The sequence below is a fragment of the Ambystoma mexicanum genome, chromosome 13, assembly GCF_040938575.1.
Source record: "Ambystoma mexicanum isolate Mex_15411 chromosome 13, UKY_AmexF1_1, whole genome shotgun sequence".
NCBI lineage: Eukaryota > Metazoa > Chordata > Amphibia > Caudata > Ambystomatidae > Ambystoma > Ambystoma mexicanum.
Genome location: NC_090938.1, coordinates 527,351,827 through 527,365,973, shown reverse-complemented (window position 1 = coordinate 527,365,973; position 14,147 = coordinate 527,351,827). Strand labels below are relative to the sequence as shown.

Below are 14,147 nucleotides of genomic sequence, written 5' to 3'. Positions count from 1 at the left end.
AGCGCCAGCTGGAAAAAAAGAAAAATAGGGTTGAAAAATATCCGCTACCACCAGCCTGTCTTTGACACGTTGTGAAAGTAACATATGTTACTAAAAGAAAAAGATACACAAAGTCCTCTGCCGGACTTCACTTTAAAGTGATGCGGCCAGCTTAAAAACAACATTGAATCTCGTGAAAGGAGGTAGTTTCTCCCTGCACTGGTAAGCCTTAAGCACGGAACAGTGCCCCAAAATAGATCAGTTAAGCAAGAAAAGTAAAGTTAAAGGTTTTACTTGCCTTCAAAAGTCAGGACAGGAAATAAACAATAGCAAAAGGTTGGGGCTCCATTGATGTCAATGGAGGGAAAGCTATAAAAAGAAAATGTTTCCTTTTCTCCGGCACAACACAGGTATTTTTACCAGCAAATGTGTCCACGCTTGTGCTACCGCTGCTCCTATCCCTGTATCCTGCATAGGCCCACCTCTTGTGTCAAGCACTGGCACCTCTCTGTGGGAATAATCATCCTTCATCATCTGGTTCATGTATGTTCAGGGCAGATTCGAGCACTGCCATACGGTTCTCAATTCTTTAAATGTTTCTAATTCCTCCATAATATGTGGGAAATCTATGTACAAAGTTCTAAGATCCCCGGCGAGTGTATGGCATGTACTGTTACATATCTATCTGCCATCAGCAGCAATCCCTTGTAGCTGTTACAAAGTTACCTTTAAGCATGCACGGCAGAATGGCCGTCGCCTCCTTTAGCACTAAAGAATGCTATGCCACGGTTAGGCAGAATTAAATGCAGTACCCTTTGGGAACAACACACACAATTAAGACTACAAGTGACAGTACAATTTCACCTTTGGTACAAGCCTGTACTACACAGCTAAAGTGGTAGTAGTAGCAGAGCAGCCAGACTTATCTCAAGAGTAAGTGGGCAGTATCAAATAGTTACACAAAGGACAGCAATTACGATGATTCAGGCAAACACTGACTCAAGGTTTTCAAGTAAAAGAATATACATTTATTTCACTCTTCAGTTGTATAACATTACACTATTATAAGCAGTCTATAAATCACACTCTTAATACACCACACAACTACCCTTAAATTCCAAACAAGCTAAGCTCACAAAATGAAGTGGGAGCAAAATGGCACTCCAGCAATTTAAAATGGAGGGAAAGACAAAAGTTAACAGAAATTGAATCGCACCAACAACTACATACTCAGGGCAATCAAACAAGAGAGACTACAGGGCCAAAGTCAATGGTTCAAAAGTCTTTTGCTGAAGATAATTCAGTTCAGGGAAGTTCGCGGTAAGGTTCGTGGCACGGTTTCCGGACGAGGTTGGTTGGTAGAAAAGTTAGTTCAAAGAGCAGAGAAGGACAAGCCCTCGGATTGGAGAAAGATTTCAAACACCTTCTCTGCGGCTGAACGAAACGCACAGCCGGATTTGCACAGTACCTTAAAACGGAGAGGGAGCTGTAGCTGAGGCAGAAGTTCCTGGTAGTTCCTGCAGGCTCACGGTTCCTGAAACGACTGTCGGACTGATCAGAAGTAGGAAGACTGGAGGGTCCTGCACTATGCAGGGAAGAAACACGCAGCAGAGCAAAGCAACAAATAAAAGGTGCGCGCCTTAAAACCCAAGCAGGGTCCGGCCTTCTTGGCTATCCGGCCCACTGTAGCTCTGTACAGCGAATTCGACCAGAGGAGGGGTCCTGGCTTGCAGTTTGGGTGAACTGGTTGGTCCCACCAGCTCAAGGAAAGAAATTTCCTGAAAGGATCTTCTGTTGTCGGATTCTGGAGATTCGGACTTGCAGCAGGGCTTCACCGGGCGGTTCAGTCTTTGTAGGGGTCCTCTTCTTCCAGTTCCTCGTTGGTTCTTTCGTTCCAGTGGCGACTCTGCTCTTCCAGTCCCAGAGACCTGCTTTTAATGCAGTTTTCCCCCATTCATACAGCCTGGCTCTCAATCACACAGCAGGGTGGCTGGCCTGGCAAGGCCATTCCCTTAGCCAATCAGACAAGAGTGCGACTTGGGTTACCATGGGAACCCATGGCAGGGGTCCTAAAACCCCTCCCTCGCATCCTGCCTACCCAGACTCTCAGGTGCCTAAAGGAAGGCTTTTGTGTGGAAGCCCGCGAAAAAGCAATGAACAAACGGACCAAACCTGGTTTGGCTCGCAGAGTAAAACTCGAGAAAAACTTTAACGAAAAGAAATGGCAAATAAACCCGGCCAGAGCCAAAATAAAATGTATTTGGTCAAGCGGGTTTATGTTTGAGGCTAATATAATAGCCTAAAACATTACCACGTTTATATAAGATAATAGCGGTAGAAAAGTTAGGGTAGATACCACTGGCACCAGCCAAGTCTTAATGTAAAGGGAGCAAAACAATGCCCCAAGAGGCACAGACAAAAAGGGATAAGAATTAACCCTTTCCAATACTCCATGGAAGATGGGGTGTACTGGGTCTGTGGTTTAAAGTGACTAAGGTAAAGTTAATGGCAACTTTAACCTTTTCTGGGGGACTGTAGTTAGCCCCAGAAAATGGAGTGGTTGGGAGGTCTAAAGACAACCCTGCGTCACTGCACTGAAGGTGCTGTGTAACACACATGAAAAATATGGTGCCCTGGAGTAGGTGAGGCTCCAGTGCCCAAGATCACACAAAAAGTAGAAATACACATAGCAAAACACATGTAAGAGTGGGAAAAAAGGCTCACTCTTACCAGGTGAAAACATGTATCCTAGAAATTCAGCAAAGCTGCTGAGGCACTCAGTAGGTAAGGGAAATTTAACCATTTATGAGAATTCTCCCTAAAAGCCACCCTCTCGTTCCTCTTCATTGTCTTCTTTCCCTGCCCTGGCTTCGGGAGGAAGGTGAGCCAGTCCCTTTTCTCTGTTTATTTTTCAATTTTGCACTTCACTTTGAATTCCTCATTTGTATATGTAAGACTACTCATTCATAATTCCCCAACCTATTTAGATACTGCGCTAAACCAATGTAACAACAATTTGCATTGCTCCAGAGCAATTTTTCCCTTTTTTAAGTTTGAAGGCTCGTCGTAAATTTCCAAGTTTAGTGAAACCCACAGTTTCACAGGGAGTTGCTTCTACTTATCCTCCTGTGTTATTGCGCTCCACCCATTTAAATACTTGCAACATTACGACCGGTAATGTGTATACGTGAAATGTGCAGGTGTACCCTTTTCTGGAAAACAACATTCTTTTGACTGTGCATTTGTCATTATCACATTTAAGAAAACACTACTAAATTGCTGCCTCTGCCTTAACGCGGCCAGAGGTAGGGAGGGAAGGAGAAACACTATACACGTTCCAGGGATCCATCTTACCTATTAATCGTTTCTCCATACAGTCCTCGTTTCTGAAAGAGTTATATACATTTAATATTTTGGCATTTACCCTCTAATTTGTTTCTAGGTTTGGCAGCACCCTCGGTTTACCTCCCTCTTCACCCACAATTTACACCGGACAAATTAACAAGATTGCCTTGTGATTTTTTTTTTTTTAATCCAATCCTCTCAGCCTAAACTTCCTCTTTCTCCCCCTCCCTCCACTAGGTTTACTCCTTTGCCATTACATTTCAATACGGCTTTGTGCTGTCAAAGAAGAGAAACAAACTACGATGGCGGCCCTCCTTCAAAACCTCTTTAAAGGTTTTAATTAGGCCTCTCATCTTCACTTCTGCGCACACAGGGATTTGAGGGGGGAGTGGCCCACTGGTCCTGTTGCTGTCTCAGTTTGGCATGACGTTCCGAGGTCGGTGGTACCAAAACAGTCAGTACAGCAAATACATCAAAACTCTGCCGCAAAACGGCATCAGTTAGCAGAGTCCGTTTATTTCTTTACTACTGCATAGAAACAGCCCGGTAAACCAGCAGAATATCGCCATCCTGAGAAGTTGGCGTCTGTGCCAGTGATTGTATTGGATTTTACAGAGTGAGAATCATACATAAGGCAGTAAGAAACCTTTAGTTATTTACATTTAAATAATAATGTCCACTGACCTTGAGTGGCAGGGTTAACAGCTTGTACAGTACCACTTTCCTACCCCATATGACAATCTCCTCCAGCAGTGAGCCGCTCCAGTATACTTCGTCACTGCCTGGTAACTGGCAGCCAAATGACATTTATTACGGTTCTCAGGTGAAACTGCATGTGCATGCTTGTGTCCCCAACAGGAGTTAACATTCCAACCACATAGGTTTCTACTCTTATATGATTCACACCAACTAAACATGGCTGTGCTGCTGCCCTATTCAGTCCAAAATTCACTCTTAGTCATCATCAAATATTACCAGAGCCCACAACACTCAAACCTACATATGGGTACCTATCACTCAAATATGACCGCTACAATTGATACCTAACAGGAACCTCTCATAAAAGCTGACAAAAGGCAATGGAATCTTGTTAGGATTTCATCAAATAATTCTTTACGTTAAAACAGTGTCAAGGAGCAAATTGCTCAACAAACAGAAGGGGAGGGGAGGTGGGAGCACTGGTGATCGTAAACTCTTAAAAGAAAATTCAGAACAGAAGAAAATACGGACTCTGAGCAAAATCTATTGAGCATGCACAGAAGGATGACCGGAGGCATAGGGACTGACCAGCACCCTTTTCAGGTTTAAACCTGTCACCTCTTCAAAAGGGCACTCTTCGTCCGCGGTTATTTATTCGTATTCCATTTGTAGAGCTCATGTATATTCGTTTTTGGTTTTCTTGGTGTAGAAAATCTGGGACTGAGGTAGACCCGATTTAAAGTGCCAGATCACTATGAAGGTAGTATTTTCATTCTTTAACCACAGGTCATTCCCTTGCTGTCCTTCATATGCATCACTTGCATTTAAGTAGGTATCAGCAATGAGCCTTTGCCCTTCTGAAATGGAATGCTGACATTGATACAGCAATTGCACAGAGCAAAATCAGAAGCAAGTGTTTTCGGTGAACAATTGGTGTATGATGAGCCCTTTATTCGAATAAATGTGTAGTCAAATATAATTATATATTATATAACTATATATTTTATTGTATGTTACTGCAGGAGAAGAACAACGCCATCTGAAAGAGCAATGCTGCACTAGTAAACCAAAAGACTGCAACTACCTTTCAAAACAGTTGGTGGATGAGCAACAAGAACCAGAGATGCAATTGACCTTTCCCCAGAACAGAGGTTTGGAGTTGGAAGAGAAGCTGGAGAATAATACAAATACTGAGATATCCAAGCAGCATAATCCATCACTACAACTGTCTGAGAAATTAGGTTATTTATTATTTCTATTCATATTCTTTAAAAGTTATAATTCCGATGTTCCTACTTTGGGTTCTTGATAAGAGGAATTTACCTGACCCTTTTAATGGATGGTTTGCGCATAATCATAATCTAGAAAACGAAGGCACCCACCTCTCAGGCATTACAATTCCAGAGCATCACATGTCTAGTCAGCGTAACAGTGAGGAAGTGGAATTTTTACATAAGGAGAACTACCTCAGACCTTGGACTAGAAGCCTATTTCTTAGGTGGTTGGTGGTTGTGTGTGGTTCAGACACTTGTAATCTCTAAAACCTTGAGTGGACAAGGCAGAATGGACATAGAAAGTGGGAGGTATAATAATTCTCCAGCATGGGGTCTGGCATGGATTCACATGCTCATGAATATTCCCCGTCGTCAGGCTGGGAATCCTCGGTAAAGAAAAAAATCAGTATCAGTGTCGTTTCTGATCTGTCTTTCTTAGTAGTAACCAATCACTGGTCTGGGTCATACTGCCCCCAGCCAATGACTGCCCTCTCCCTAATCCCCACCCCTGGCAGCCATCCTCAGATTTTTACTGACGCTCAAGTGTTGGGAGTCCTCGTGTTATAGCTCTCGAGCTTTTACTGCGTTTGCGCTTTTTCAAAGAGAATTATCTAATTTTTCAGTTTAATCGAGCCCCAAGCTCCACCATTTCTACTTCCGATCAACGGGGACCCGTTTCGGATTTATCTACGCCCCTCAAGGGTGAAGTTTTCGTCGAGTTACGCTTCTTGGAGGATCCCAGAAGTTTCTGAGGCCTACCTCGTAGACGAGAAGAACATGGCTCAGGAGAAGGGAAGCTCGACTCCCGGCAAACTGTTCAGGATCTGCCCTGTATGCAACCTACAAAATGTGTTCAAGGAGGACGAGCATTCGAAATGCCTTTACTGCCTCCACGAGGACAAAAACGCATGTGGAGAAGGACTGTGCGTTTTGCTTTAACATGTCGGATCGGACGATGAGGGATCGCCGGACCCGTCTCTCCAACTGGCTGGAAGGCAAGAGCCCAGCAGGTGAGAAGAAGTAGTCAGAGCGGTCTTCTAAGTCCCGTGAGGGCGCCCCGGCAATGGGGGCCCAACAGAAGGCGAAGCACCGCGAGTCCGTGGGCAACGGGAGCGCCAAACGTTCGGGCTCCTGGGCTGCCAGGCGGGGCGCTCCTTCACCGAAGCCATCAACCGCGAGCCAACGCTCTGGCTCGGGGAAGAGGAAATCCGAGAACCCAGCTAAACTTCTGGAGAGGCCCCGGTCGATCTCAGAGGAACCGGCCGAGGGGGAGCGAAGCAGTGACCTTCCCCCTAAGGTGAAGGCCTCAAGCGGGCCCAAGGTGGTGAAGGCCTTGATTCACCCGGCTAAGGCCTCTATCGAGGGAGTCGCTGTGGCCCTGGCAAAGCCTGTGGAGGCTATCCCAGTGGAGGTGACCTCGGGGCCCAGAGTTTCCCTGCCTCCGCGGAGGGAATCCTCTTTTAAGCCCATCGAGAAGACCCCCGTGAAGACCCCAGTGGAAAAAGAGGGGGGGCGGTAGCCATTACGGACACGGACACAACCTCCGAGGAGGAACTGACCGAGAATTTGGAAGAGGCCCAGCCCCACCGGAGGAATCCCGAGGAGGGGGACGACGAGAGCGAGGGTGGCAACGACAACGAGGTTCCCGTGGAGGAACAAACGTCGCTCCCGGCACGCCCGTCGCAACCCGAGCCTCAGGACAACTCGGCGGCCATTTTGACAGCAATCCAAGTCTTATGCATGGAGATGAGGACGAGACTTCCCCTACCCCCGACGGACGACCCATCTGTACCAGGTCTGTCGGGAAGCCCTCCGAACAAGAGAAGGAGAATTCATCCAGTGCCCCTTCAGCCCTCACGGCCTTCTCAGCCTTTGTCGCCTTCCCCGATCCCGAGGGACGACACGGGAACGGACACGGCCACGACGGGGACGGATGACGACGGCAGTGACGACGGGACTGGCCTCCCATCTCCGATTCCTTCGGGCGTCCCCGCCCGACGAGATTGGCTCCTTCCATTCCATGATTGCCAGGGCATCCAAGCTTTTTCAACTCTGCCCTGAGGAGAAGAAAGAAGGCTTCCTCTACCAACGGCGAGAGGCCAAAAGGCAGACGGTCCTCGGGGTGCCGTTGCTGGATGACATCTGGGACGAGGGACTTGCCCTCCTCAAGAACTCATCCACGACACCTGCCAAGAGGGACCGGTACGAGAAGAAGTACTGTGTCCCCGACGCCGCCCCGTTGTGCCTTAGGGTGCAGCCGACCCCGGATTCGGTCGTCTCAGCGGCAGCCAAGAAGAAAGCGGGGGGGGGGGGGCATCGGCTACATCCTCAACTTCCCCACCGGACGGCGAGGGAAAGAAGCTGGACGCCGTGGGACGACAAGTCATCTCGTCGGCGGCGATGACGATTAAGGCGGCCAATGCCCTAGCGATCGTGGCCCGCTATGACAGGGAATTGTGGTAGAAGATCGACCCCTGTTAGACTTCCTCCCAGACAACAAGAGGGCAGAGGCCCTGGCGATCCTACAGGAGGGTGAGGTGGCGTCGGACCACACCATAACTGTGGCCACGGACATTGCCGACACCGGTTTCTGCCAGTTGGGCAACGGTATTTGCCTTCGATGGCGGGGGTGGCTCAAGGCGACGGATTTCCGCCAGGACGTGCAAGCCAAGGTTTTGGACATGCCCTTCGACAGGAACAATCTGTTTGGAAAGACTGTGGATGAGTGCTGCAGGCCATCAAGACCGACAGGGAGACGGCTCGGGCCTTGGGAGTTCTGCAGCAACGGCGGCCGCCCTTTCGGAACTCCTGAGGCAAGCAAGGTGCCTCCAAAGGATTCGTCGGCGGCTCCTCAACCTACCGTCAAGCGGCCCGCTCCTCGTCGCAAGAAGCCTACAGGGGACGCGGCAAGTCCGGTGGATCTCGCCTTTGTTCCAGGGAGGCCAGGGCGGCAAGGCCGCTTCCAAGCAAGACTGAACCGGCCGTCGCGTCGGGCCCCCACCGAAGCACCCCGGTGGGAGGCTGGCTGACAAGGTTCGTCAGCGTGTGGAAGTCCATCTCCACCGGCCATTTGGTGCTGGATGCCATGGCCCACGGGCACACTCTGGAAGTTATAAAGAAGTGCCCCCGAATTCCTCCCGTGGCCAGGAAGGAAAACCACGTCCCTCAACTACTGTAAGAGGTTAGGGCGATGCTCAAGAAAGGAGCCATCGAGCTCGTTCTAAAGAGGCTCCGGGGCTCCGGAGTATACTCAAGGTACTTCCTCATCAGAAAGAAGACAGGAGGTTGGCGTCCCATCCTGGACTTGTGTCGGCTAAACAAATACATCAAGGCACAGAAGTTCTGGATGGTCACCCTCCAGCACGTGCTGGGCCAGCTGGAGGAAGGCGACTTCCTATCGTTGTTGGATTTGGAGGATGCGTACTTCCACATCCCCATCCTAAAAGAACACCGAAAGTTTCTCAGGTTCGTAGTCCAAGGGCAGCACTACCGGTTCAAGGCCCTCCCATTCGGATTGACGTCCGCGCCCAGGGTGTTCACCAAGTGCCTAGCACCAGTGGCGGCGCGGCTGCGCCTGCAGGGGATCCACGTCTACACCTACCTGGATGACTGGCTCATCCGAGCAGGGACAAGGGAACTCGCCGTAGAACACACAGCAAAGACCGTCTGGCTGCTCACGGACCTGGGATTCTCCATCAACTTCCCCAAATCCCACCTGGTTCCGTCGCAGGTTGCGCTCTTTCTGGGAGCCAAGCTCGATACAGTGGAGCGATTTGCCTCGCAGTCGGAGGAAAGAACGCAGGCCATCCTGGGCAAGGTACAGTGTCTGCTGGCCACAGACGTGGCCAGAGTAAGGTCCATCAAGTCCCTGCTCGGGATGATGTCCTCTTGCATCTATCTGGTGCGCCTGTGCAGGCTTCGGATGCGCCCTCTGCAGGAGTTACTCGACGGCCGTTGGATGCAAGCGACGGGCAGCTTCAAGGACAAGATCTCGCTCAACGAGGCATTCCTCAGGCAATCCGATGGTGGGGCACGCGCGCGCATCTTGCGGCAGGCACAGACTTTCAGACCACAGCATACCAGGTGACGGTGACGACGGATGCCTCCCTGGAGGGGTGGGGAGTGCACACCGGAGATCTTCACGCGAGAGGCCTGTGGATCCCGGAGGAGAGGCCGCTCCACATCAACATACTGGTGCTCCGAGCATTGTTCTGGGCCTCAAGTCATTCTCCCGTCCCTCAAGGGCAAGGTGGTGAGGATCTTCACCGACAACACCACCACGATGTTCTACATCCGGAAACAGGGAGGAACCAGATCCCCAGCCCTGTCCAAGGAAGCCCAGGTTCTGTGGCACTGGGCTGTTGCCCAGGGGATGTTTCTGGTGCCTTTTCATCTAGCAGGGATAAAAAAACACCATCGCCGGCTCACTCAGCAGGGAGCTGCGCTCATGCCACGAGTGGGAACTACGCCAGGATCAAGTGGATCAACTATTCTGGCGATGGGGCAAACCCCAAATCGACCTGTTTGCGACGGCGATGAACTCCAAGTGCCAGAGGTTCGCCAGCAGGTTCCCCCAGCCGAGGAGCATGGGCGATGCTTTCTCGTTCCCCTGGGACGGCCTGTTCCTGTATGCGCTCCCGCCGTTGCCGTTGCTGCTCCGGCTCATCAACCAACTCAAGCGGTCCCGGAGCAGGATGATCCTTGTCGCACCAAGGTGGCCGAGACAGATCTGGTTCCCAGACCTTCTGGACTTGTCAGCGTCCTCACCAGTCAAACTGTCGACGGACGCAGATCTTCTCTCCAGAGAAGGAGGTGCCATTCTTCATCACGACCCAGTGTCGCTGAACTTGCAGGCTTGGCTCCTGCAGCACTAGAGTTCGGAGGGTACGATATCCCGGCCGAATGCAAAGAGGTTCTTGCAAAGGCCAGGGCGTCCTGAACTCTCAAGTGCTACGGACACAAGTGGAAGAGGTTCTCTGTCTGGTGCCGTGCACAGAAGATTAACCCTCTACGGATTACTGCCCCTCAAGTGCTACCGTACGTACTGTCACTGGCAAAAGCTGGACTAGCTCATGCTTCAATTAAGATACATCTGGCAGCGATTTCCTGGTACACCAGAACTGCAGGACGGTCATCCCTGTGGTCTCATCGCCTGGTGAAGGAGTTTATGAAAGGACTGTTCCGATCGTTCCCGCCGGTGAAGGCTCCAGCCCCGGCGTGGGAGCTCAACGTGGTGCTGACCAGACTCATGGGCCTGCCATTCGAGCCTTTGCATTCGGCTCCGTTGAAGTTCCTGTCGTGGAAGACCGCGTTCCTTGTGGCCATCACCTCCGCACGACGCGTGGGAGAGATTCAGGCCCTACCCTGCGAGCCTCCATACTTGACTTTTCACGAGACGAGGGTGGTGCTGAGGACGCACCCCTACTTCATGCCCAAGGTGCCGTCGGACTTCCATCTCAACAAGCCCTTGGTGTTGCCAGTTTTCTTCCCGTCGCCTTCGTCGCCAGCCGAGAGGACTTTGCACTCGCTGGATGTAGCTAGAGCGCCGTAGTTCTACGTGGACCGAACAAAGAGTTTTCGGAAGACATCACAGCTGTTTGTGAACTTTGGACCTGTGAACCAAGGGAAGGCTCTCTCGAAGGCTTCCATTTCCAGATGGCTCTCGGGCTGCATCATGCACCGTCATCGGTTGGCAAACCGACCGTTGCCCGGCCGTCCGAGAGCCCATTCGACCAGAGCGATCGCTACTACCACAGCGTTCTTGTCTAGTTTGCCCCTGCTGGACATCTGGAGGGCTGCTACATGGAGGTCGACGCACACCTTCACGAGATTCTACTGCGTCGACCGGGATTCCAGGGAGGAGTCCAGAGTCGGCCAGACAGGGCTGCGCAACCTGTTCGCTTAAGGTGAGCCTGGTGAGGAGGTAAGCGATGCTTGATGTTGAGTTTTATGTAATGTTTAATGTTGAGCCTTGCCACCTCCTGTGGTTGTGCATGTGTGTACTGCTATGTATTCTTATATTCGTGAGCATGTGAATCCATGCTAGACCCCATGCTGGAGAAGGAACAAGTTACTTACCTGTAACTGTTGTTCTCCAGCATGGGTCTGGCATGGATTCACATGCGAACCCTCCCTCCTTCCCCTGAAAGACAGATCAGAAACGAAACTGATACTGATTTTTTTCTTTACCGAGGATTCCCAGCCTGACGACGGGGAATATTCATGAGCATGTGAATCCATGCCAGACCCATGCTGGAGAACAACCGATACAGGTAAGTCACTTGTTCCTTCAATGGATTTGCACTTGGATGCAAATCATTCAAACGTTGGTCTAATCACTGTTTCTTCATGTGATCTTAATGTTCATAAACATTGAACATCTCCGACTGGCGGCAGGATCACCGAACACTTTGAGAGGTTAAACATCGTTCCATTTTTGCCAATACCTTTTGTGCCAGCCTGTCTGGCTTGTTTCAAACTTTTTTTCTAATCATTTTCATTTAGCCTCCAGCCAGCACAATGAAGTGGCTTTAAAATAAGTGATTACTCTTTCTTCCTGCCAGTTAACCTGCACAAAGCAGCGTTTCTTCTTTGCCTTGCGTCATGTGACAGACTGTCTTGCATGGATCTATGCCAGCATGGTCCTTATGGTGGAGGTGGCGCTCCCCCCACGTTTGCTTACCTTTATCCTCGGAATAGTTGTTGAATAGCCTCCCCTAAAATCACTGCAATGAAAGTATCAAAATCATGTCACCAATGACATAACATCAAGATGGTAACCGCCATGTCCACGTTGAACAGACCTAATGAAACATCCTTATAGACCCTCCAGATATGAAGTCACATATGTGGTCACAATGCTAGTTTCAAGCGGATGTGAGTGAGTTCTTCCTTCCTTCTGGTTACTCCCTTTCCAAGCTGACTTTTCTTATTTTGTTAACATTCTCCTCCGTAACCCCACAATATCCTCCCTTCTACTGAGCCTTTTTGAGTACATCCAGCCTCTAATACAGTCTATCCTCCAAGTTCCAGTTTTGATCCAGCCGATTACAAGGCCAAGTCCTTTTCCAGCTTCTGTCTAAAAGTGTTTTCTACCCCACAAGTGTTTCCCTTTGAGCAGGCACCTGGGACTTGCATATGTTTTCCTTCTGCTAATTGAGGGAGATTCTGTGGGAGCCAAAGGAGGCTGTTCCTGTTATTCAGCTGTTCAGTATCTCTACAAAGAACAGGCTACTGCAGCCACTAATGTGACGCAGACCCTGCAGCAGTGAGGTAGGATCAAAAGCTAAGAGAGATCAGAAAGGGAGGTCAAGTCCAGAGAGGTGGAGTTGTGCAAGGAGGTGTGTCCTGCAAGGCAGCTCTGGTGGACCCGGAGAGCAGAGTCTACAGAGTCTACTGCTGGAAGCTAAAGAGACTAAAGGCATGCCCATGACTAACACACAGTAATCACTGGTGAGGGTATGGAGAGGCACACCCACAATGAGCATTGCAGAGACACACAGCCACCTGTGAACTTGCACATAGAGATGCTGAATCAGCAATAACGCTGCTGGATCGAGGAAGAGGTGTGGACACAACCCAAGAGGTGGTTAGAAGAAGACATTGGAGAGAAGGCTGTGTTAGGCTGAAACCTTTGCAGTTCCCTCTGGGACCACTGCAAAAGATTTAAGACTGCATGTGTTTGGCAGTAAACCCACTTGGTAGCAGTCTGTACCACACAGATTCACTTGGTAGCTGTGGCTGAGCAATCAGACTTCCCTCAAAAAAAGTTAGGCAGTATACAGAGTATTCACAATAGGTCAAGAGCACACAATAGAACAAGAAAAAACACTGACCAGGGCTTGGTGTAAAAGAGATATAATTATTTATTTAAAACCACATCTAGAAAAACACACAGGCACTAAAAGTAAGCAATTCAAAAACACGGTCACTAAAAGATATACACTCCCTTAAAAGAATATTAGACAAGTCTTGAGTAAAGCCCCACTTATTTTCAGAAAGCGGTGAGCGCTTAACGTAGATGGCACTCTAATAGTTTGTTTTAAAAAGGGAGAGAAAAGCAGAGAACAATTTGAAACAGATCCCAACACTTTTACAAGAACATAACAAGAGAGCAAGGCAAAGTAAAACCGTGAATTCAGAGTCAGTAGGCCGGATCCGCTTTAAGAGGATCGAAACGAAATGTGTCCAAGGTGACACGGTTGCAGTGCACAAAAGTCTTGTAATGGTTCAAAAAGGAGTTGGACCAAAGAAAGGGACCAGTTAGAGGGTCAAGGCGGCCAGCCCAGTCCAGAAGGTTAAGGAGTTATTATTACCTTGTAGCAATCTTTAGAAAGGGAGGCCTGGCGGACACGGTACCTTAAAGTGGTGAGAACACTCCAGCGGGGGCAGTTGTTCCTGGCAGCTGATGCAAGTCAGTGTTTCGTCCGGGGGAAGAGAGGATCTCGTCTTGGAGGAAGACAGGAGTCCGTTGCACTGCCAGGGAAGAAACCAGCCGCAGAGTTTCTCAGGTACAAGGGTCGGTCTGTTGATTCGCGGTTCAGTGGTGAGTGGCTATCCGGCCACCGGGGTGCTTGGCACGGGCAGTTCAACCACAAACCGGTCTGGGGTCCGAAGAAAGAAAGATAAACTGGTTGTGCCCACCAGTCAGGGGAAGAAGCCTCTCCAGCCGGGAGATCTTCTCTGTCATCGGGAAGTGGTGAGTCGGTTCCGCAGGGCTCCACCGGTGGTGTCGTCGTGGTAGGTCGGCTCAGCTTCTCCCTCGTCGGATTCTCAGGTCCTGTGGCGACTTCTGAAGTTCCAGTCCCCAAAGCCCTGCTTTTATGCAGCATACCCCAAGTCACTCAGCCT

The 14,147-nt window shown here is 49.7% G+C and overlaps 1 protein-coding gene across 3 annotated transcripts in view; it reads left to right on the top strand.

The window, feature by feature from the left end:
* ACBD4 (acyl-CoA binding domain containing 4) overlaps positions 1-14,147 on the top strand; it is a 1,158,671-nt gene that overhangs the window by 375,613 nt on the left and 768,911 nt on the right. For 2 of the 3 annotated variants that reach the window (XM_069634234.1, XM_069634235.1), the window contains exon 6: positions 5,046-5,264. The exons of the other annotated variant lie outside the window; for it this stretch is intronic. In XM_069634234.1, the coding sequence (XP_069490335.1) occupies positions 5,046-5,264 (219 nt within the window). The remainder of the gene's footprint in view (positions 1-5,045; positions 5,265-14,147) is intronic. 3 annotated transcript variants of the gene reach the window in all.